The 23,157-nt window shown below is 40.0% G+C and overlaps 1 protein-coding gene and 1 pseudogene across 1 annotated transcript in view; both read left to right on the top strand.

The window, feature by feature from the left end:
• The window catches only part of LOC122135596 (GTPase IMAP family member 9-like), a 35,862-nt gene extending 20,542 nt beyond the window's left edge, over positions 1–15,320 (top strand). Inside the window, exon 4 of the mRNA XM_042715439.1 lies at positions 15,274–15,320. Within this exon, the coding sequence (XP_042571373.1) occupies positions 15,274–15,320 (47 nt within the window). The remainder of the gene's footprint in view (positions 1–15,273) is intronic.
• Positions 15,321–17,356: 2,036 nt separating this feature from the next.
• On the top strand, positions 17,357–22,890 carry LOC109107533 (annotated as a pseudogene).
• Positions 22,891–23,157: the final 267 nt, after the last annotated feature.

Here is a 23,157-nt window from a genome sequence, read left to right as displayed (position 1 = left end):
GAAGATTAGAGGATATATAGATAGATGTTTGATGAATAGAAGAGCTTAGATGACACCATGACTCTGGTTTGCTGTAAAAGCAACAGAGACATGTTCTTAGGTGGAAAAATTGCCAATTTCCCAGTCAAAAATTATTGTTTGCATATGAGATGATAATGTTGTAAACAAGTAACATAAATGGGGGCATAAAAGCTAATTTAAAGAAAGCACAGCTAGCATGACCCGGTAACATATCTGGGGTCGATAACCCCGTGAGAGGGATGATTTATGAAACCACAGCAGTTCCCCAAAAGCCATGCATGTTGTGAATTAAGTGAATGAATACATACAAGTTGATTTAGTAATGACAAGGACTGCAAAGAACTTTTGAGAAACATTTGAGTTACAAAATAAAGTAAAAAATACAAATAAAAGTGCATGTCATTTCAGAAAAGTTTAAGCTGGGCTAGAGTAAAATGATAGTACGATGAAATTATGTTAAAAATTAATGAAAATGCATTGCTACCAGTCCCGAATCCCTCAGGAGTTCTCTCTCTCTCTCTCATTCAAAGTCAGCTAAAATGCTGTTATCTGAGCCTGTGTCTGTAGTGATAAGCTATTTATAGTAAAGCACAGTGTTTCAGTCAAATAGACACTGAGATGTTAAAGGACATGACACAAGGAGTTCAGATTTAATGCATTAAGAGAGCAATTGGTAGTTGAAGGTTCAACTGCCCAATGCATTTAAGAAATTAGAGAGTGTAAAAATAATGCATTACAATTTAGGAGCTATTGTTGAAGAAACATGAAGTCTTTAAAATCATAACACAGACCCTGAGCTATATGAGGTAATAAGGATTTTGGAATAGGTTCGGAACAGTTGTATTGCTGTTTGTTCCCTCTATGACCAGTAACTTATCTGTCTCATTTTTAGTCTTCACCATCATACAGGGCCTGATGGCCCGCTACAGAAAGGTAGCAGAACATTACACTGAATGGACGGGTGTGATATCTAAATTCTCACTGAGTAATCTCTTTGCAGCATGATGGTTTGGAAGATATAAACTTATATATTAGTGTGATTAACCTGGTTCCAATGTTTTAACACTCAGTAGGTGGTGTCCAATGGCTCTCATGCGAGCTCCTTAAGTGCACCTTTACCAAGCTGCAGGAAAATACTGGATTCTGGAAGAACACTGCTCAGGATGTTGCCACGGAAAGAGCGGTTACCAGTGTGCATGAGGTGATTTCTCAATGACGGGTAAGATCCCTTCTGGCCAATAGGGGACAACCTAAGGCAGGGGGTCATCACACTGGGCACCTGCCCTGAAGGAGGTGGGCAAGTTATACGTGAGATGGTAGTGGAGTTGAGCGGATGCTTGATAGGCCTAGAGCATCATTAAAAGGGGAACTGTAGGAAGTACAGCAATCTGCCTAAAAAAAAAAATAAAAAATTTGAGCTCCTCCAGACCTGATCACCAGCAACCGCATTCCTTGATGGCTTGTTGTGACAAGCATCCACAACTTGATGCAACTATGCCAGGGATCACACCCCGAGGAAAAGAAGCTTATTTATAAAGAGTTACCGCACGTGGGCTTTCAAGAACCATCTGGAGACCATGTGATGATTGTTTCAATATTTTGAGACAAAATTTCTTATGAGGCTGAGAGATGATATTGAAACTAATGTCTATGATCATAGTTTTACTCATGCAGTCATTAGTAATAGTATAAGATGACACAGATGATATGGTGGTGGCTAAAAATGCTTTTGCTGAATCAAGAAAGGGTTTAGATGATAAAGGTTAAAGGTGCCATGTGTAAAAATTGAGGTAAAAATATCCAAAAAAAGACCACACGTGGTCAAAGCATCGAGAAGAAATAAGGGCTGCTGATGTCATTAGAAAGGTCAAGTTATAGTGCTGCAGAGATATCAAGGTTAATTAGCATTAGCATTACTAGCCATGCCCGACAGGTGTCAGAATACCAGTTTCGCCATTGAGGCTATATGCGGGCAACATATCCACTAAAATGACCTTAAGCACGCGATCAAAAAGAATGACACGAAATAAGGGCGATGATGTCATTAAAAAAATGTCAAGTTATAGTGATGCAGAGATATCAACCTTAATTAGCATTAGCATTACTAGCCATGGGCCCGACAGGTGTGTCGTACCAGTTTCGCCATTGGAGGCGATATGCGCAACATAACCACCAGCCCAACGGCACAGCACGAATAACTCGCGACGCTCAGCTACTTGAAGCTGATGTCAAGCAACGCTACTGAATCACAACCAAACCGACAAGAAGGCATCAAACAGAGTAAACATCGGCACTGCTTTCCATCGCTGGAGACAACTGATAGACTTGAAAGAAAATGAGCTTCAATTCGAACTTGCAACATTTCTTTGGATTGGTAAAGTAAGATGCTGTTAGTATTTCGCTGAAAGTTTGTTTTATATGTTTGGCGTATTTTTTCGGTTAGCGACAAGAGAAATGTATCGAAGGTTGTTCGAGAAACGCGCTAATGTTAGCTTATGGCTAACCGTGAAGGTGCTTTTGATAGTAAGCTAGCTATAACTTACCCACAGATCCCATCCGGCTTTTCACCTGTTATCTACCAAAGCCCGCCTCTCCCTACCAAGCTGATGCTAAAATGCAACATTACTCTAAGAAGCTTGAAATGTCTTCGGCGATAATGAACCCGAGAGAGAGAGAGAGAGAGAGAGAGAGAGAGAGAGAGAGAGATGCCTACCGCTACACTACATCACCTACTATATTCCAGAGCGGCCGGTTTTTTGAAAGCGTAGAAAAGAGTCAATTGGCGGTCTCACGGGTGAATGCTTGAGCTCTGGTTACGCTTTGAGTTGAGTAGCATTGGTCAACATCAGCTGTCTGATGTTGACTAATGATGTTGACAGAATGCTGTCTGTTCAAATTTTAAAGGTAAATATTTTAGACTTGAGGGCAGAGAAACAGTGAGACATTGGCTAAGTCACTAACCAAATTATCCAGAGAGAACCCTACAAGAAAGGCTGGTGTGGAATATCAAAGGAGTGAATACAGTTCATGTAATATGGGGAAAAAGCAAAAGGAGCTAGAATGCTAAGTGGGTCCCTAAGGTCTATAGATGCAATAGTTTGGTTTATGTAGAACAGAGATAAGTTGAACAAAAACTTTGGATCTGCTGGCTAACCCAAGCACTGAGTGAATACCGTGAACAAGAGGTTTGAATTAATTTAAATAGCACAGCAAAAAATGAATGTTTAAACAACAAAATTGTAATAGGCTCTATGGAGCTGTGTTAAGAACACCTGTCAAGTCAAATCAAATTAATAATATTGTGAACACTGACAGGGCTTTTATGATAATGTGGAGTCATGACTTGATTTTTTTGCAGTGACATTACACATGTATCTTCCTAATAAATATTTGTCCTGCTTAGAACTAAGCAATAGTATTGTTCATTTAGTAATAGGATTGGCAAATCTGTCTGCTATTTTTCGGTTTATAACAATTTTGGCAAATAAATATCACTGCCAAAATGACAAACATGACATAGCGCGGGTTTTTAAGACATTGATCAGGTAGCTGACCTGTAAGCATGTCAAACTGACAAAACAGTGAGAACTAAATTGACTTTATACAGGGTATTGAGGATTTGCTTCTTGAATGTGTCGTTAAGTACAGTAATATGGAAGGATAATTGACAAGATTTGCATTAAAAAAAAATAATAATGATAAACAATATAATAATAAGGCAAATGAGTATGATAAACAGTAATGTCATGATATAAAGACATGCATGAAGTAGCCAAGTGAAATAATAAGTGAACAAGTTGTATTTTTGAAGTTAAACACTTCAATACTCTCTAACCCCTCTGAGGCCTAAGGGTATTTTTGGGGCCTGGAGAAGTTTTGTTCATGCCCCGAGATTTGTGCTTTTTCAGTTGCTGCGTTACGTAAATGGCTGTAAAGTCTAATATCACTGTAATCAGCACAAACTGGGCTGCTATGGCCAATTTGTGAGCAGAATGTATGTCCATTATTTTGTTTTTGAAAAAAAAATGTACTTTCAACCAAATGTTGTTAACATTGGACAAATTTAGGTTTATGCATGCTTCTAAATAGCGTAGGTGAACTGGGATGACTCGCAAATGATCTGTGGTGAAAGTAAAACTTCTTAATAAAAAAGTAATGAAACGCTATTAAGTAATAAACTAGGAACTGTTCTAGGTTTTCGAGGAAATAATGATTATGATTATTTTTATTTTTAAGCATTTAAATGGCTCAATATTGCTCTTACTTTTTGGTTTGTTTATTTTTGGTTAGATCACCATTGTGTTTTTAACACCAGAATGGTCTTTAAGTTTAAAGTGAAAAGGTATATTGAATTTTCAATCCCTCTCATTGCACCATGGATCGGAAATTATAAATTTTCATAAAATAGTATGGTATTTACTGTGAATTTTAGGTTATAAGCAAACGACTGTATTTGGTATCTGTGAGGTGACTGAGGGTCTGACATATGTCGAATGCACAACAGCGTACATATTCATTTTAGTCTCGCTTCCAGAGAATAATATATATACGTTTATTGTAACAAGTTTATTTTACGATATGACCAAATTAACCAAAAATTAATCATAGTTGTATAAGACATGTAAAAAGAAACAAATACGGCAATTTTATTTTACCGGTCATGAAATGAATTAAGTTATTGTGCATGCGGTTTTCTTTCATAATACTCTTTAAGTGATTTGTTAAATCTGGTTGATGAATATGCAAATTGCATAAGGCTGCTGGGATAAATGTTTAGAGGGTAAGTGTGAAGTAGCTGTAGTAGGAAGAGAGGTATTTACAGCGGTATGTTGGATGAAAGCATATATGGATGGAGTGGGACACTTTTCCAGGTAGAGGGACACACAGATTCGCTGGAAAAAAGAAGATAACTTTTTATGTGAAGAAAGACTAGTGCAGAGTGCAGACATTGTGGGATTAAGTAAGTAGATGAAGGTGCATATGGGAAGTAAGAAATGTATATGGAAGTATTTTTGTACAAAATAATGTGTTTATTACTAGAAATGTCAGACAGTACCAGGGATGTTAATATATGCACCTGCTTAAAGTTAACCAACAGCCTGCATTATTAGCATGCATCACGACTACACACCTGACAATATTTAGCAGACCAGATGGAGGTATTGGTCCCCACATTGTCTGGGGGAAAACGGGGGACTGAAGGAGTGGATGCCAAGTTGCTATATCCTTCATATAGATAATAATTATATTATTACGTTATTTCTTGTTTGACTATTAATCAAGTTATGGCAAGAGTAAAATGTGTAACCTTATGAATGCGCTATGAGATATTAAAGAATCCTGCTTTATGCTGTACTTCTACTCTCTAAGATGATGACTTCATAGTGTGTGTGTAACAAACCATACTGATAAAATTCTAGCTAGGGCTAGACGGCCTTGAAGTTCTGATATGTTTTCTGCGTATGTGCAGAGCCAGATTATCCATAAGGGCACTTGGGCCAGTGCCCAGGGGTACCAACCATTCACAACCACTAGGGGGGCACCACATGATACAAGCTTTAAAAAATATTTTTCAGAAATTGTTTTATTATTGACTTGAAATTCTTGAAAGACCATACATAACTCGCTTATGAACACTAACACTAACTTAATAATTAAATTATAAATAAATAAAGATTACATGACCACTATCTCTTACTGCTTACTGCCCTTACTGCTAATGTTAGTGCCCAGGGGCACCACACTGTCTTAATATGCCTCCCCGGTGATATGTGTTAGTATCTGTCTGTACAGGAGAAGATTCAGACAGTCCCAGGACAAACGTTCAACTGCCAATGTCCAGCATATCAGATATAACGCCTTTAGAGAGTTTATCTAGGTTTTAGAACCAATCAGAATTTTGTTGACTTATGCATTGACGCAGAAAGTTAGTATCCTCTGTCAGGTATAATTGTTGTTGATTTTGAATTGTACGCCGAGCGCCTACTTAACTCCATCGAGTACTGGGAAGCTGACTTCAAGCTGATGAAACTGCAAACCATGTTCTTCAGTAAATTTTTCTTTAATTGAACGCATCTCTGACTCCTGGTCTTCATTCATCATATCTGGTCCTTGGGTTTTAACTGTAAATTCCCCTACACAATAAACAGAAGTAAATAATTAAATGTCTAACAAATATTAGCATACTGTTCAAATAAAACAGCGCATTTCAAATTAAACAATATACATAACTCTCTCTCACAACGCAGTCAGTGAACTAATAATTACTGGATGTAAACAGGATGTAAAGGAGCATTAAACAACTTAAGAGACATTACACAGCATCCTCATTATGATATGAAAGTATAACAAACGTAGAATATATTGTACAGAATCCGAAATATATTTAAACAAGATATTAAAACATTAGCAAGATAAGCAGCGATGCTAGCGGCACTTTCCACGTGCGTTTCATGTGATGAATTAATGATCATAAGGATCGCGAAACCACCAACAACATTACAGGCTTAATGTAGAAACAGATTCAGCAGTATAAACATCCAGTATTACAAAAAACGCCATGGAATAAACTTTACTTTTGTCAGTAACTTTTCCCATGAACTTAGCGACATGCTGCACAGGTGGAAACCATGTCACATTTGTGTAAGCTCTGCATGCGAACAATGACGCTTCACTTCGCTACCAAACACCTAATCACACTACCGGCCATGTAGAGTGCATATTTACATAAAACAAGCTCTCACCAGATATAAAATAAAAGTATTATTAACAATAATAATAATAATCTAAATAGTATTAAAAGATATATGAAGAATTCACAACAAGGCTCTTTCAGCGCTGTACCGAGTTGGCACTTTCTCTCAGCAAACACCAGTTATACTTTCAGGCACCATTAGTTATGGTCTTTTCACAGTTGCATCGCTGCGTCTTTCTCAGCACTGGTTAAGGCCTTCATACAACTCTGCGGTCTTTCTCTCAGCTGCACCGTTGCGGTCTCCACAACGTCCTGCTGCGTCCTTCTCACAGCAACCAGTTATAGTCTTCGCAGCTTGCATCTGGTTATGGGCCTTTCTTTCATAAACGCCCCGGTTAAGGGTCTTTCTCTCAGTTGCACGCCCGGTTAAGGGTCTTTCTCACAGTTGCACGCCCGGTTAAGGGTCTTTCTCTCCCGTATCGTTAAGGTCTTTCTATTACCCGGTTACAGCCCTTTTCTCTCAGTTGCACCGTTAAGGGTCTTTTCTCAGTTAAATGTTGCGTCTTTCCCAGCACCGTTGAGGCCTTCTCTCATAGTAACGCCCGTTGGTGGCCTTCTCAGCACCGGTTAAGGGTCTTTCTCAGCGCACCGCTGGTATCTTCACAGTTATTCCGGTGTCCTTTCTCGCAGTTGTACCGTTAAGGGTCTTTCTCAATAGCTGTACCGTTATGGTCTTTCCCCAGTTGCACCGTTATGGGTCTTCTCTCGGCGAAATTCTCCGTTGCGTCTTTTCTCGAAGCCGCACTTCGTGTTATGGTCTTTCTGGCCATTGCATCTACCAGCAGGGTCTTTTCTCATTGCAACGCCCGGTTAAGGGTCTTTCTTAAAGGCAACGCCCACAGGGCCCTTTCACAACGCCCTGCCGGTAGTCTTTCTCTCTGTACTGTAACGTCAAAGTTATGGGCCTTTCTCAGTTGCACGCCCTGTTATGCATATCTTTTCTCTCAGTTGCACGCCTCGTTAAAAATTCTTTTCTCAGCTACCGCTAAGTACCGCTGTTCGCCATGGGTCTTCCTCACAGCTAAACTCCAGTTATGGTCTTTCAGTTGCACCTAGTTAAGGGTCTTTTCAAGAAGTTGCATACCAGTTATGGTCTTTCCTCACAGTTACAGCACTCAGTTATGGTCTTCAGCTGTTACACCAGTTAATGGGCCTTTCAAGCAAACAAACAGTGGTATTTAGTGAGGGATGTTATTCTCAAACTGATTCTAACAATCTACTAAAGGTTCATCTTAGTATGTAATAAATAAATTTACATTGACTTTTTTCAAATGTTTCATTCATCGGCTCATCTATCTTGTCTCAGTTTCTTTTTTTATTTTTTACAGCCGCACCATAAAGATATTTTGAAAATAAGTGTATGTCACACCAAATCTTTCATTTTACGGCAAAGAAAGCTGTATTTCCCTGATGCTGTATGAGGTGGAGACTCTGGAAATGGATCCCAGCTATGAGGCAGAACACCTGGAAGCACGCCTCAGGAAGAACCTGGGGGTGGTGGTCAACAAAAAAAATGTTTCAAACAACTGCAATGTGTTTCTATGGTGATAGGTCCACCCAAAACAGCAAAGTCATAATTTTTCTCATCCTCATGTTTCAAACCCAGTGCCGGCGCTGTGGTGGGGCATTCGAGGGCCGTGCCCCCCCTAGCGGTCATTGATGCCCCTCCTACAGGCCATGGCATGGGGTCTAAAAAAAAAATATTATTTTTAATATTAAATGTTCAAACTTAAATCAAAATAAAAATAAAATAAAATAAAAAGAATGGGGAAAATGCATAATTTTACAGTTGTTCATGGCATCGCTATCAGGGCTTCTCTATCATGGTGAATGCTTATTGGTCGCCGGAATAAAGCTTGTTTACATTTGATTTACCTTGTAGCCAGGCAAAATCCATTTCAAGTTGAAGAACAGTTTGTCCGTCTATATTATAGACAGTTGTTAGCATCTAATTAAAAAAAAGCAGGTGAATTGTTGATGAATGTTTGTGGGCTTCTAAACCCATTTGTGTTTTCTACTTGGCTGTCTGTAAAGATATATGGGCTTATGTCATTTCTGCTTCAGTGCGTGCATAAACTGCTGGGAGGTGTGTAACCCAGGTTAAAAAAACAGTATTAGCATAAAGTAATAGCAGAATATACATTTATTTTTGTCCTTTATTTTTGTTTTAGAAAAATGAAAGTCCTTTAGAGTATTGAAGTCCTTGAAACCCTAAGAAAAAACGGTGTTTAAAGAAATTATTTTATTTGTTGAAGCACAAATTTGTATTTTCTGTGAGTGGCTCATTATTGTTGTGACATCCTTATTCTCTGCAGGGAAGCTTAATTTGGTCTTCTGAGTTTAACTGGTCCATGCGCAGACATTTAGGATGATGATGACCCACTTGTGGGTCGCAGAATGTTAAAGGTGGGTCCCACAGTCATCACTCTGGCTGCAGCTAAATTTGGCGTTTAAAATGACACACACTCTCACACAGTTCAGTCTAGGGCTGCCTGATATAGCCTACCAATATTACTCACGAATTGCACATCCTTAGTGTGATTTCGAATTGCAATTAAGTCCGCTGAGTGTGATTTTGGTGCAATTAAGTCCGATTTAAAAACATGCGTTGCGTGTTTTTGGAAATGACGTATACGCAGTTGTACTTACAGTGAGGGGTCTCAGAGCGACGCCATTATTAAAGGTTCAATCGGTCCGCGATTATTAATGAGAAAAAACAAGCCACTTCACTTCAAGTGATGCTTTTGTATTCTGCATGAGATTGCATACACCAGAAAATTCAAATATTCACGGAAATGTGGTTTTCTGTGGTAGGCTATGTTCATTCATTTCTATCGTCTGTTTGAACTGCACTGTAGCATTCCCAGCTGAACAGATGCACTTTACTCTCAGGAACTGATGTTTACAAAGGGTTTAATCTTCAAAAACACCGTAAGAGCTGAATAAAACAAACAAACAAACAAAGTGTCATTAGACATCTTCCTGCAAATTGTAAATAAATGTCCAAAACAAACCTATAAACTAATAGATACACAGTTGCAATCTGATTGACCTACATCATAAATTGTATGACAATAAATCACATTTTTAGTATACAGGCTAATGTAATAACCTTGCCTTACTGTACTGTAGTAAGCCTGAATAATATGAATTATTTTAACACTGTCAGTAACCATATTTAATGCAGATACAGCACCAACGAATAAATGAGTTTTAAACAACTGACAAACTTCTTTCAAAGTGCTACTTATATGACCCATTTGATTTTATAAATCACACCAATGTCCTTTTAAAGTTCAATGAGAACTATATGTTAATTAATTCATTTTGGTAGAACTGATGACATCAAATTAGTGCGAAAAACATAAAACATAAAATGACCAAATAAAGTCCTGATTTACTGTAAACAATCCATCTGGTGTGCAAACCAAGAAAAACTGTAACATTGACGAGGAAATAATAAAGTACCCATGAATCACACTCTCTCTGAATAACAACATTAGCAAGTGAAATGGTCACTGATATTGGAAACTTGCATATATGCTAACAACCAGCTAAACGTTAGTTAATAGCTTCAGAGGTGATCGCTAAAATAAACACTTCAAAAAGTCTTTCAAAGTTTACCTACACACAGCAAAATTAAACATGATACCTTGTGCCCTTCATCAGCCCAGGAGCTAAGAGATGGGGAGAAACCTTTAACTTAAACATATATGTGTAGGCGGCATTTTTTGCAAAAGTTCATCCTTCTTCTCTGGTAACGTTAGTCAGAATGACGCTTCACGTACAAAAAAGTGCGCCAATGTACACACATAGCACCACTTCACTTCCTTTTTCGAATTTCAAAATAAAACCGTGTGGCAAGAAACAAACACTCTTGAAAAACAAACAGGAAGACAATGTCCGCATTAAGCACTATGCAAAAATCACCAGACAACCAAAACAAACAAATAAATAGTTCTTGAGTGACATTTGCCTCGATTTAATAATAAAGTCCTTTCTTGACTATTCCATGGCAACACCGCCCTCTGTGGCTGGAAGTAAAGGTCGACCCACTTCAATGCTTGGGGGATTTAATGGTCATTTACATGCACTGTTTTCGTTCGGGAAACGGTCTGTAAAAAGCATTTCACATGCAGGGCATAAACGTAGGGTTAATTGTAACACTACACGATTTAAACATTTCCACATAACAAAATTTACAAAATTTCGCAATATTTCCTTGACATATCATCTCTATATAGAGAAAAAAAAGTTCAAAAATCTTTTGAAGATATTGCTGAAGCAAATTTCTGACTGAAGTAAATTTGTCATCTCGTTTTAGTGTTCATTTAAAATGAGACAGCATCTGTGTATTATTTTACCCTATTTCACAATTATTTCAATCTCAAACTGTTTTTGATAGTTCTGCTTTACTTCTTATGCTTTCCTAAAAAAAAGTGTTGGATTGTGCACAGCTCTCCCTTACACACACGCGGAAGGACCATGAATGCATTTTCTGCGCTGAACCCCTTGATGAGTTTAACAACCACCTTGGCGCAGATTACAGTTCACTGGAGTGGCACATGAGCCTGTTTCGCGCGTTTTTTATGGGCCGGATCATATTTTAACATATGTAAACAAAAGAAATTAAAACTTAAATATTATAGTGAAATTTTACAGTTGTACACTAAAATAAAATGGTTATTTTCTGAAATCAAACTTTTAATTAAGATTAGGCTTAAAAGTAATGTCAATTGTTTTTTTGTTTTTTTGTTTTTTTATCTCAAATATTTTGGTGGAGTCGTGTAGAAATAGATTATACTTGTCTAGGTGGGTCGTGGAATGGAAAAGTTTGGGAACCACTGGTTTAGGCTGGCTATCTGTTCTGGGCCGGGTTTCCGATATCGATGTAGCCTAGCCTATCTTGCAGCTCTTAAAAAGCTGGCTCTCGTGCAAGGTTATAACCGTTATCCACTTAATTCCTCATGGCGTTTCCCAAAAATGTAGGGTACTGAACTCGTGAAGCAGCGAGAATGGTACTCACGATGCTGCTTGAGTTAAGCTGTCCATTCGCTGACGTGCTGAACTAGGCTATACTAATGTAACAACCGCACGGAATTCAGGAGAGGCAGAGACCAGCACACTCGGATGGTAGCTACCACACAATTCTTGTGTGCATTATTAAAAATACAACACTGGATTCATAAGACCACGTTACCCCTTTTTCCAGTCCCAGTTTGGTCCACATACTGCGCGGGGCGAGCTCCGTCAGGTGAGAAAGGATACACTAAGAAGTCTTTATCAGTTGGGCCCCTCGACCCAGACATAATCCAGCCTCTCCAATGCGGCTTTATTGCTTCCACAGTTATTGGTTGCATCGGTCAAGAGCTCTCCCTAACCCGAAGTCGCATCCCTAACTGTCTACACATTTACCCCCCACTGACTATCTATCTTCACCGCCCGGAGATACTAATAATTATCGGCGGCCGTCTCGGCCGTTCCCACAAGTGAGAGCTCCCCAAATGCAAGCTCGAACAATACTCAAACTGCATCCTTAAATAATCATCATCTCCTGCCACATCAGCTGTGCACATTAATTTAATTAAGCAACACCCATTCATTCAGGTAAAGGGGCGTGTACATTAATCACACTAAATTCCAATCACTTCCTTCTATTCATCACACTACCCCCCCTCCCAGAGTGAAAGTGCACTGGAGTCCTCGAGTCGAAGCAGATAAATCATAGTCCAACAAATGGGCGGTACCCTCCTGGCCCCGCGTGACGATCCACTCAGCCAAATCTGTTATTTATCCCCGACCATGACTCCCGAGGGCGGCAGATTCAAGGAAGGTACAGCCCCTGAGTGTTGTCGCAGAGAAGGGCTGTAACCACATCCAATGTAGGGGGGCAGAGCAACAGGGGTGGAAACAGAAGGCATCACAGCATCCAGCCCAGGATCAGGGGGGCAGAGCAGAGTCAGGACATAGCGTGAGGGTCAAGAACTGCCGTGCAGAGTCAATGTGCGGTGCAGGGGTCGGATCTGGCGTTACTCCCTTTCCCAGCCACAGCCGACATTGATCCCTCTCAACACTCTGCGAATTCCGGCCTTCCTGAAAATAAATTAAAAACATATGGCTTAAGGCAGTTAAAAAATGCACAACTCGCTCAAGCCCCTTTTTTCTTTTACTGGGGCTATTGAGTACAACACATCCGTAACCCGGCTCCAAGGACCACAGCGGCCCCTAAAATGCCTTTGTACACCAACGGACACAGCCCCGGCTTCGCACCTATTTTCACACACACGCAATTCACCTTCTGCTTTATAAAACTGATAGGGAAACTTTTAAAATCAAAAACATATCGTTTCTGCCTTCCTGATGCTTTCAGGTTAGTGTGCTTTCAGCCTCCACTACTGTAGACAAGCTTTCAGCTACTTTCTCCACATAATCATTAGGTGAATCATACCGTTCCGTCTCCCCCCACTCCCAACACAACATCCACAGAGCAAAACAATCTCCCGTCCAAACAGAACCTTATATGAAGCGAAAACCCTGTAGTAGCATGTGTACTGCTCTATAAGCCATCATAGCGTTATGGCAAGGAGGCGTGTCCCAATTCTGCTGGTTGCACTATCACACAATATAAGACAACATGGAAAGTAGTAATGCAATGCGATTAAACGGCTCCACCATCCCGTTTGACTTCAATGGATGATGGCAGATGCTTGGATTCTTGTTTTATGCATCTGCAGCAAACCACACAACTCAGTAAATAATTTAGATTCAAAAGTTTCTACCCTGATCTGAATGAATACTGCGTGGGACCCCAAATCTACACACCCCACTCCTGCACCAAAACTTTAGCTATGGACACTGCTTCTTGATTTGGAAGCGCGACCGCTTCGGTCCACTTTGAAAATAATCCCGATTACTAGGATATACTTATTCTTATCTCAGGTTAAAGACAAAGGGCCCAAGATGTCTGGCTACACGTTCAAAAGGCGAGAAACAAGGGAAGGGCTGCAAGGGAGCCGCGAATGTTCGGCGCTGAAGATTTACGAGATGGACATTCCGTTACATTCCCTACATTCTACCTACACCGCTAATTTACATCCACTCAAACCACCCAGGCCAGCAATAGAACCCGGTCTTTCACTTTTTGCCTGTAATTTTGCACACCCTAGATGACCACCCGGTAGCAGAGTTATGCAACATTTTCAACACCTCTGGAACCATCACCGCCCGGAAGGACCACCTGCCATTTTAATGCAGCATCTGTATTAAGAGGAGGTTTTGCGTTACTAACGCCCTGGCTCAAACTCCAACTGATCCCACCGCGGGCCAAAAACCTCCTCACTTCCACTTTTTGTCTGTGCTTCAGCACGCCCCTCCTCCCCCCGCGGCTACAGCTGTTGTTCTACAATCTGTAAAAACGGCATCCCCTTCTTTTCGCGCCCCACCAACTCATCCTCAATCTCCCCAGAAGGAGCCGTTTCGCCACAGCACAAACAGAAGCACTAACCTCCCACACGTGGATCTAGAAGATCTTCACACTTGGCCGCAAATGATGGCTTAGCGTGAAAGCATCCCGCGATAACAATATACTTTGACGGGAAGTGATTGCACAATTTTATAATGTGAAAACTGGCCAGCTGTTCAGCCCATCTAGCCAGCTATTCCTTCCAGCCCCTGAAAATTATGAAGCCACCTGTAAGGAACTATGGTCAGTCCGCAATATAAATTCTTTCCCAAGCGGGTAATGCTTGAAGTATTTAGTAAACACTACCAAACTAAACAACTCCTTTTAGGTAATTTGGCATACCTGCGTTCCTGTTTTGTTAAAGCTTCGGACTAGCATAAGCCACAACCGGCTCTAAGCCATCCACCTCTTGTGACAAAACTGCAGTACCCACATCCCACTAGCATCAGTGTCTAAAATGAATGCCTTGTCTTGGTCAAGATACGCAAGGACAGGTTATCACGAGGGCTGTTTTAAGCTGTAAAAGCAGCCGCTGGCACTCACCATCCCATTTAATTTCCGACCTTTCTCCGTGGTGATGTAATGGTCAGCGCAATTTCAGCGAACCCCTCAATAAATCGTGATAATAAGATGCCAGCCCCACAAAATCTGAACTTCAGTTTGATTCTTGGTACAGGCCATTGTCTCACCGCATCTATTTTTATCTAAGGTCTGCTTCGTATTCCATCAGCCGATCTCGCGTGCCCCAATAACGGACCTGAGTGGCAAACAATGCACATTTAGATGGTTTAACCTTCAGGTTAAGCATGCCGTAATTTACGAGGACTCATCCAGCCGTTGTAGATGTTCCCCAAATGTTCTCCCCAAAAACAATAATGTCATCTAAATAAACAAGGCAAGTAGTCCACTGTAAATCGCTAACGCAAATCCATAAGGCTGGGAGATGTGCTGCGGTCGTTGCACAAACGAGAAACTTAAAACATTGAATTCAAATAACCCCTGCCGTGTTATAAGCGGTCTTATGTTTTATCTCTAGGGTCCCTCGACCTGCCAGTATCCACTGGCCAGGTCAAAGAGAAGTGAAAAACCACTGGGCATAGGCAAGACTATCAGCGCATCATCAATGCGGCGGTAGGGATGCATCTTTCGCGTTACATCATTCAACGCCTATAGTAAGCGCACAAAATCGAAAGTCCGTCTTTCTTTTACGTTACCCAGGGAGGACCACAGGCATTACGAACCCTGCGGCGGTAGCCGCAATTCCATTACCTGCATACCCTTTATATGCTCAGCCACTTCCTCTTACCAGATGAGAGAACACGGCCTTGAGGGTAATTTAAGCTAGGTTTGGCATTCCCTGTCTACCGATCTGATCGTTATTAATTGTGTCGCCCTAAATCTGCATCATTCACTAAAACCGACAAATTTTTGTACAATAACTTCAGCGCACTGCAGCGTTTCCAGCCTCCCGAAGCCTTTTTCATGTAATTTAGCGGGTCTATAAGCGTGTGTCCACAGAGAGCGTAGGCCTATTAGCCGCCTTAACCGCCTCTCCTCTACCACAACATCGAAGATAACACCCACTTTCATCCGGCACCAAAATAGGTGTGTCATCAGTGACATTAAAATTACCTGACGGACAGAATACCCTGCTCCACCCGACACACTACCCTTGCCGCAAAGGTGCGGCAATGGTTATAAAGGGAGGAAGAGCGGTTCCTAACATGCCCTGCAAACTATCAGGCACCCTCCACCGCCCCTGTAATCAAAACTGCTACGAGGGAACGGAACAGAGGTATCAACATGCACAATCACATCACAGGGCTGCATACCATTATTGTTGCCAGCCAGAGAATCTGTTTTCCCATCAACCGACAGCTCTTTGATCAAGATTAATAATAAGCCATATTTTTAGCAAAAGTCAGAGCCCAGCAGAATTTCCTGAGGCTCCAAATCTGCCACAAGAAACTCTGTGATATTGTGGTTAGAAGTCAAATTGACATACCGTTTGCCAGCGACCCAAAATCCAGCATGCTCCCCCCCGGTGGCCCTCTAACCACACCCTCGTGATGTTCAAGGGGAGCCCACCATTAAATAATAGTAAGCCACCTCTGTTTTACGGTGTGTGGAAGCGGCACCTGTATCAACTAAAGTTTGGCGTCCACCCACACCTAATAATTTAGCAGCAATGTAAATCCAGGATTGCCTTGGACGATGGGGCCAACTGGAAAAAATTATCTTGCATTGGGGGCAGGCATTGGCCTATGATGCCTGCCCCCTCCGTTTCCCCTGCACATAAGGGCAGTCTCTCCTAATATACCTATTACACCCACTTTCCAACAACGCTACTCCTAAAAGAAAGTTTGCTGCCTTTTCCCAACCCATAGTTGGCGGTTCAACAGTATACCTTCTTTAATATGGGAACTGCCTCACAAAGTTGTTGTACAGATTTTTGCAACGTCTGAACTTCATTACGAAGCGCATCCACCACCTCTGTCAGCGCATCTACCTTACTTTCTGCCGCAGAAATGTGTAGACCACGCACTCGAGCATCAGGGGTAATCGTACATTGTTCTAACCCCTGAATAAGTTCGATCACTTGCTCATATTAATGGGCTCCTTAAAGTGAAGGTTATCCTGGCGTAACGAATACGAGTCTCTCCATTCCCCACATGTGCAATTAAAGATCTCTAGCCAATAATCCTGATGATCTGCACACCTGAAAAATACGCCTTAGTCACACCTCCGCAGTGCATTACCAAACTCGCGTAAAGTTTCGTTCGGCATGCGCTGCGGGACGGAAATAACACGTTCCATTTCTGCGGTTTCACATGGTTCAAAATTTACCTAAAGCGTCTTGAGAAATAAAACTAGCTGCGCTGGCTCTACCGAAAGGCCCTATATAAATATCTCGAGCTCGCCCCCCGAAGAACAGTGCCATAAATTTCAATCATTCCGTCATTCCAATTATACCCCAGCTGCCATCTAAACTCGTTCCTTCCAAATCAGACCATTCCGAACCATGCGGTAAAAGTCTCCAGCAAATACGGACGTGCCATAGGCCGTTTGATGAGTGCAGTGTGGCTAAAAGACAAGGTGCAGTAACAGTTGCTGAGGAGATGGGGAGCCCCAGACACATCCCGGTGCCATCTCTGCCCTCCATCGTACGGCTGTTTTATTTACGTGGGGATTAAAATCCCACCGCTGCCACCAGTGTAACAAACGCAACGGAATTCGGAGAGGCAGAGACCAGACACTCGGAGGTTATACCAACATTCTTTATTAATTATTAAAAACCATCAATACAAAATGCAAATTTTATCTCTTATTTTCTTTTTAAATTAACACTTTGGCAGATTCTTGTGAACCTACTCTGGTGGCTATATAAATATATTTAATGATCCCTTTTCTAAAATTAATTTGGTAAATTTTGCCAATCTTAAACTGTGTAAAATACAATCTTATGAAATTTGTCTTTTTCTTGGAAATCATTAATTCACCTGACAGTAATGCTGAGCTGCTTTTTTGAATTCTAACCTACTGAATGTTAGTTTTTTTTTCGTGATCCCTACATTTATTTACAATACTTTAGCTTGTGCTCTAGATTGTATATTGGGTTAAATTTACATCTTTTAGGATTGACTTTGACTTCACCCTCTGCATCTCCTTGCTCTCTCTTGAGACTTAAGAGACTAGACCATGAGTCAGTGTTTTTTTTCCTTCTTTTTATTAACACAGGGGTGGGCAGAGATCAGCAATCATTCTGACCACAGGAAGTTTCATTGTTCAGACATAAAAAATACTTGGCTGTTTCTATCTATAGTCGTAGTTGATCTACCAGTGTCTCAGTTACAATCAAGAAATACAGAGGGGTCTTGATCTTCTATTAACATCTTGATACAAAGGTCTTAAAAGGATTAGGTTCACTTTCAAATAAAAAAAATTTTCTGATAATTACTTCCTTCCACCCCCATGTCATCCATAAGATGTTGTTAGCACATTTCTCTTTCTTCAGTGAAAAAAAGAAATTAAGGTTTTGGCTGATGAAAAATATTCCAGTATTTGATGAAACTATTGGAGGCTAACATTTTCATATTTGCAGAAGTAGCAGTTGTTTAATTTAAAGGAAGTTCACTGCTTTTTAATATGTTTTCAGTGCCCAGCAAATTTCTCTGGAAAACAGAAGCTGAACACAGTTTCTGGTATGGAAGTGATCCAACATTTAAACCCCCTGTGTCCAAACTTTTGTCTTTGGAAAAACTATAAAATCTTCAAGCATCAAGAGAGAGGGGCAGTGAAAGAGTGTGTGTGAAGAAAGAGGAGAGGATTCATGGTGATCAGATCAGTCTGCCAGTGGAGCTTCCAGCTCTCCAGTCAGCTCTCAGAGGAGGAAGTTTTTGATGCCAGTCCAGACTCTTTCATCGTGTGTGTCTCTGTCATCCTGGAGTTCATGTTTTTCTTCTCGACATTCTTCTGCTGGTCCCGCACTGGCTAGTAAGAAGACAAAGCAGAAAATAGAAGAAGATCCAGAAGGCACTTTTATTCCAGAGAGAGCATTTCCTTAGTAATGTTTATCGAGTGAAGGCACCGTTAAAAGACCAGAAGACAGAGTTTATAAACAACAGCCCAGAATCTCAGGAAGCTTAATCAATGATGGCTGTGGAGATTGGGGTGCTGTGTGCCAGGTAGTTTAAAGACCATGAAAACACAAGACAGATCCCAGAACTACTGGATTATATTGAGAGAACATGAAGACTGAACCATATTCACTTCAGATGTACATGAAAAAACTCAGGAGAACAGGAGTCAGGCGAGAAACAGAAGTCAGAAAATATAAAGAGAAACTGAAGAAAATGGAAGATGAAATCAAAGAGTTAAAGCAGAAGATTCAGTCAGAAGGTGAGGATTTTTAATCTTATGCTTCTTCATCAGAATGTAGAAATAGTTCTCTCACAATGATGTGTGTTCTCTAAATCTGTTGTTAATGTAGAACAAGATTTATCTGATTCATAATCAGTTCAATATTTTGAGTCAGCTCTTTTCCATTAATTTGTCAAATTGATTGGCAAAACAGTAACATGATACTTTAACTCTTTTGAAAAATGAATATTTGCCTATAAATCATTAAACTAATCATTCAGATGTGTCTCATGGATTGTCAGTGAAGAAAGTCTTCAGCTTCATGCTTTTTATGTTTAAAGGGATAGTTCACCTAAAATGGAAATATGCTGCTAACTTTTTCACCCTCAGGCCATCCAAGATGTGTAGGTGACTTTTTTCTAAAGCAGAACAGTAAAGAAGGTGATTCATACACTGTATTTCTGTGGCTGCTGGTCTTTGAGCTTCAAAAATAAAAAAAGACTGGACTAGGGCTGGGAGATATATCGCATGTGATTGTCACGCACATTTCATCAGTAAAGCCGGTTTCCTGATTACCACTAGAAATGCGCCATCACCTGCTTTCAAATGGAGCCAGCATTTAATAGACAGAGCTGTAGATCACTGACAAGCTAATGCATAATATGGCGTTCATTATCGTGGCTGCCATCCAATCTGGTGTAAGCTGCCCCCTCCGGATATATTGGATCAAGGCGCTTAGAGAGTTTTCAAGCAGATTGCCAATTTATTTCTTCCTCTCAACAGAGCACCATGTACCATAGACACCGTGAAAACTTCTAGAATAAACAGAAGAAGAAATACCCAAAAATAATAAAGTAAATCACAATGTAAACTCTTTTCTATACAAGATTCACATGGATGAACATGGTAGAACACCACATTGTGAAGAGAGAGAGAAGCGAAGTCTAAGCGCCACAAAAAAAAAAACATCCGAAGAGGGAAAAACGGCGCTTTTCAAATAAAATGTGGAACGAATAAAGTGACTCTGTAAGAACTATAATGTCTTATACATATAAATATAAAATGTTATATATGTTGCAAACCCGTGTAAGGAGGAAAATGAATGCGATTTATAAGACATTTACATCTGGGATAATGAACGCGATATTGCGTAGCTTGTCAGTGATCTTTATATTAAGAAATATAATAAGAATACTTTCCAATCAACTGGTCAAAATGCACAACACCGCTGTATGCTGCTTGAAAGACACATGTAATGATCTGATGTAAACAAGCATGCATGAGAAGCACATGAGGAACACATGAAGTAGACGACTCGAATGATTGCAGCACATTCACTCTCTCTGACCTTGAATGGTGCTAAACTGCAGAAAATACAGCCCTTACCCTGGAACCCCCATAAATAAAGCAGCTGCACTACTTTCTAAAATGAATTTAAATAGCCATTCAGATTTGTGGATTTGCTGTGTTGTTCATCACAGTGCCAGATACTTAAGTATTTAGACTTAATAGGCTTTTTATTTTTTCATTTTAATCTGGACTACACCATGACCTAGATATTGTTTGAAAGTGTTTCGATTCTTTATTCTTCATTCACACTTTACATTAGGGCTTCATTAATTAATTCATTGGTTAACATAAACTGCTAATGAAAAATTCTCTGAACATTCATTAATCTCATGTATTCCAATATTTGCAATATATTTATGTATCTATGTGTATATACAGTATGTATTAATGGTTAAGAAAATAATAAAATACCTAACTACAGGACTTGCTGTCAAATGCAGATGTAATTAGCTTGGCTCAATACGTGTGCATATTCACATGAATATTGATGCTGTTTGTTTACAATGGAGAATGAGGACTTGTGTGCAGACCTTCATCAGCAGTACCAGCGTCTAAAGCTCACAACATAAAAGTTACAATGACTGATAATTTTGATGTAAAAGAGAATGACATTGACATGCACAGCCATTCTTGTTCAAACCAGAATACTCAGACCAAGAACTGAGAGAGATGGAGGAAGCAGGGGCACAACCAAAAGCCTCAGTGAGACTGAGGGCTCTTGAGATGTGGTGTGTTCATGTTCAGGTATCATGCAATGACAACAGAGGAAGAATAGATCTGGATCATGTGTCAGAAATCTGTGAAAAAGTCACTTGAATCGGATTGCACATGCAAACATAATCTTTGAAAAAATTGTTCCAGCATCCAGGATAAGCACAGGTAAGTACATTTTTGATGAACAATAAAATACTCAAGATGCAGTTGATGAATCACCAAGGACAATGGTTTCACCTAAAAACCTTTACTGTTGTGCTAAAGAGAAATAAAGTCACCTAGATTTTGGATGGTCTGAGGGTGAGTAAATTAAGAGCAAATTTTTATTTTTGAGTGACTATCCCTTTAAGCTCCAAGTTTAACACTTGAATGTGAAGCTTGTGCATTTAACCACATGATATTACCACACGTGTACATGCATTACTTTCAGGTGCTGAATGTTCAGATGATCTGGAGAGTTTGAGGATTGTGTTGATCGGGAGGACAGGAAATGGAAAGAGTGCAACAGGAAACACTATTCTGGGAAGAGAGGAGTTTGAGAGTCAAGCAAGCACAGATTCAGTGACGACTGACTGTAAGAAGGGAGTTGGTGAAGTTGACAGTCGATCAGTAGCTGTGGTTGACACTCCAGGACTCTTTGACACAAAACTCTCAAATGAACAAGCAGTGGATGAAATAGTGAAATGTGTTTCACTCTCGTCTCCTGGACCTCACGTGTTTGTCATTGTGTTGAGTGTGACGAGATTCACCAAGGAAGAAGCAGACACTGTGGATCTGATAAAGAAGATGTTTGGTCATAAAGCTGCTCAGTTCAGCATCGTTCTGTTCACTAGAGGAGACAATCTCAAGGGTGAATCTATAGAAAAATATGTGGAGAGAGGAAAAAATGCTGAGGAAGTCAAGAAACTGATCAGAGATTGTGGAAACAGATTCCTGGCTTTCAATAACAGAGAAAAACAAGACAAAACTCAAGTGACCCGACTGTTAAACATGATAGAAGAGGTGAAGAACAGTAATCAGGGTCGATACTTCACTAACAGATACTGAAAGGAGGCAGAGATGTCCATTAAAAAGAGAATGGAGGAAATACTGAAAGAGAGAGAAAGAGAAATACAGGCTGAAAGAGAAGAATTACAAGCCAAATATGAGATGGACATGAGAGACATGATGAAGAGACTCCGAGGGAAGAAGACAGAGCCAGATGAGAGAGGAATGAAGGGATGGGAAAAGTTCAGAGAAAAGAGGAACAACTCAGAAAAGAGTTTGAAGAAAAAGAAAACAGAAAAGAAGAGAGGGAAAAAGAAGGGAACCAGGAAAAGGATCAGAAGAAGAAAAACAGCAAAGAGCTGAATATAATCAAAAAATAGAAGAAATGAAGAGAGAGATTGAAAATCAGAGATCACAGTATGAAAAACAGCAAAAAGAAAGAGAAGAAGAAGACAGAAAGAGAGAAGAGAGATATAGACAAGATCAAGAAAAGATGAGAAATGAACAAGAACGTGTTATAACACAGTTAAAGATGAAACAAGAAGAAGAAATAAATGAGAGAGATTTGGAGGAGAAAATGAGGAAAGAACAAGAAGAGAAAGAAAGACAGGAATGGGTCAGAAAAATAAAAGAGGCTGAAAATGACAGAAAAGAGACTCAAGAGGAAATTAAACGACAGCAGAGAGAATGGGAGGATGACAAGAAACGACAGATGAGAGAACGAGAGGAAGGGAACAACTGAGAGAAAAACAAGAAGAACAGGAGGAAATGAGAAAAAGATTTAAAAATGGAAAAAATGAGAAAGAAAACTGAAAGAGAAAGAGAAGAAGAACGACAGAAGATAGAGAAAGAGAGACAGAAAGAAAAAAGAGAAAGAGAAGAAAAAGAGAGAGAATATGACCAAAACAAAACTGAAATGAAAAATCATTATGAACGACTGGAACGAGAGAGAAAAGAGGAGTGGGAGAGAAGAAAACGAAAAGATGATGAGAGACAAGAAAAAGAGAGA

This window comes from Cyprinus carpio, chromosome A3 (genome assembly GCF_018340385.1).
Source record: "Cyprinus carpio isolate SPL01 chromosome A3, ASM1834038v1, whole genome shotgun sequence".
In the NCBI taxonomy this organism is placed as follows: domain Eukaryota; kingdom Metazoa; phylum Chordata; class Actinopteri; order Cypriniformes; family Cyprinidae; genus Cyprinus; species Cyprinus carpio.
Note: the sequence above shows the minus strand (reverse complement) of the source record. Positions and strands in the feature narration are given on the sequence as shown.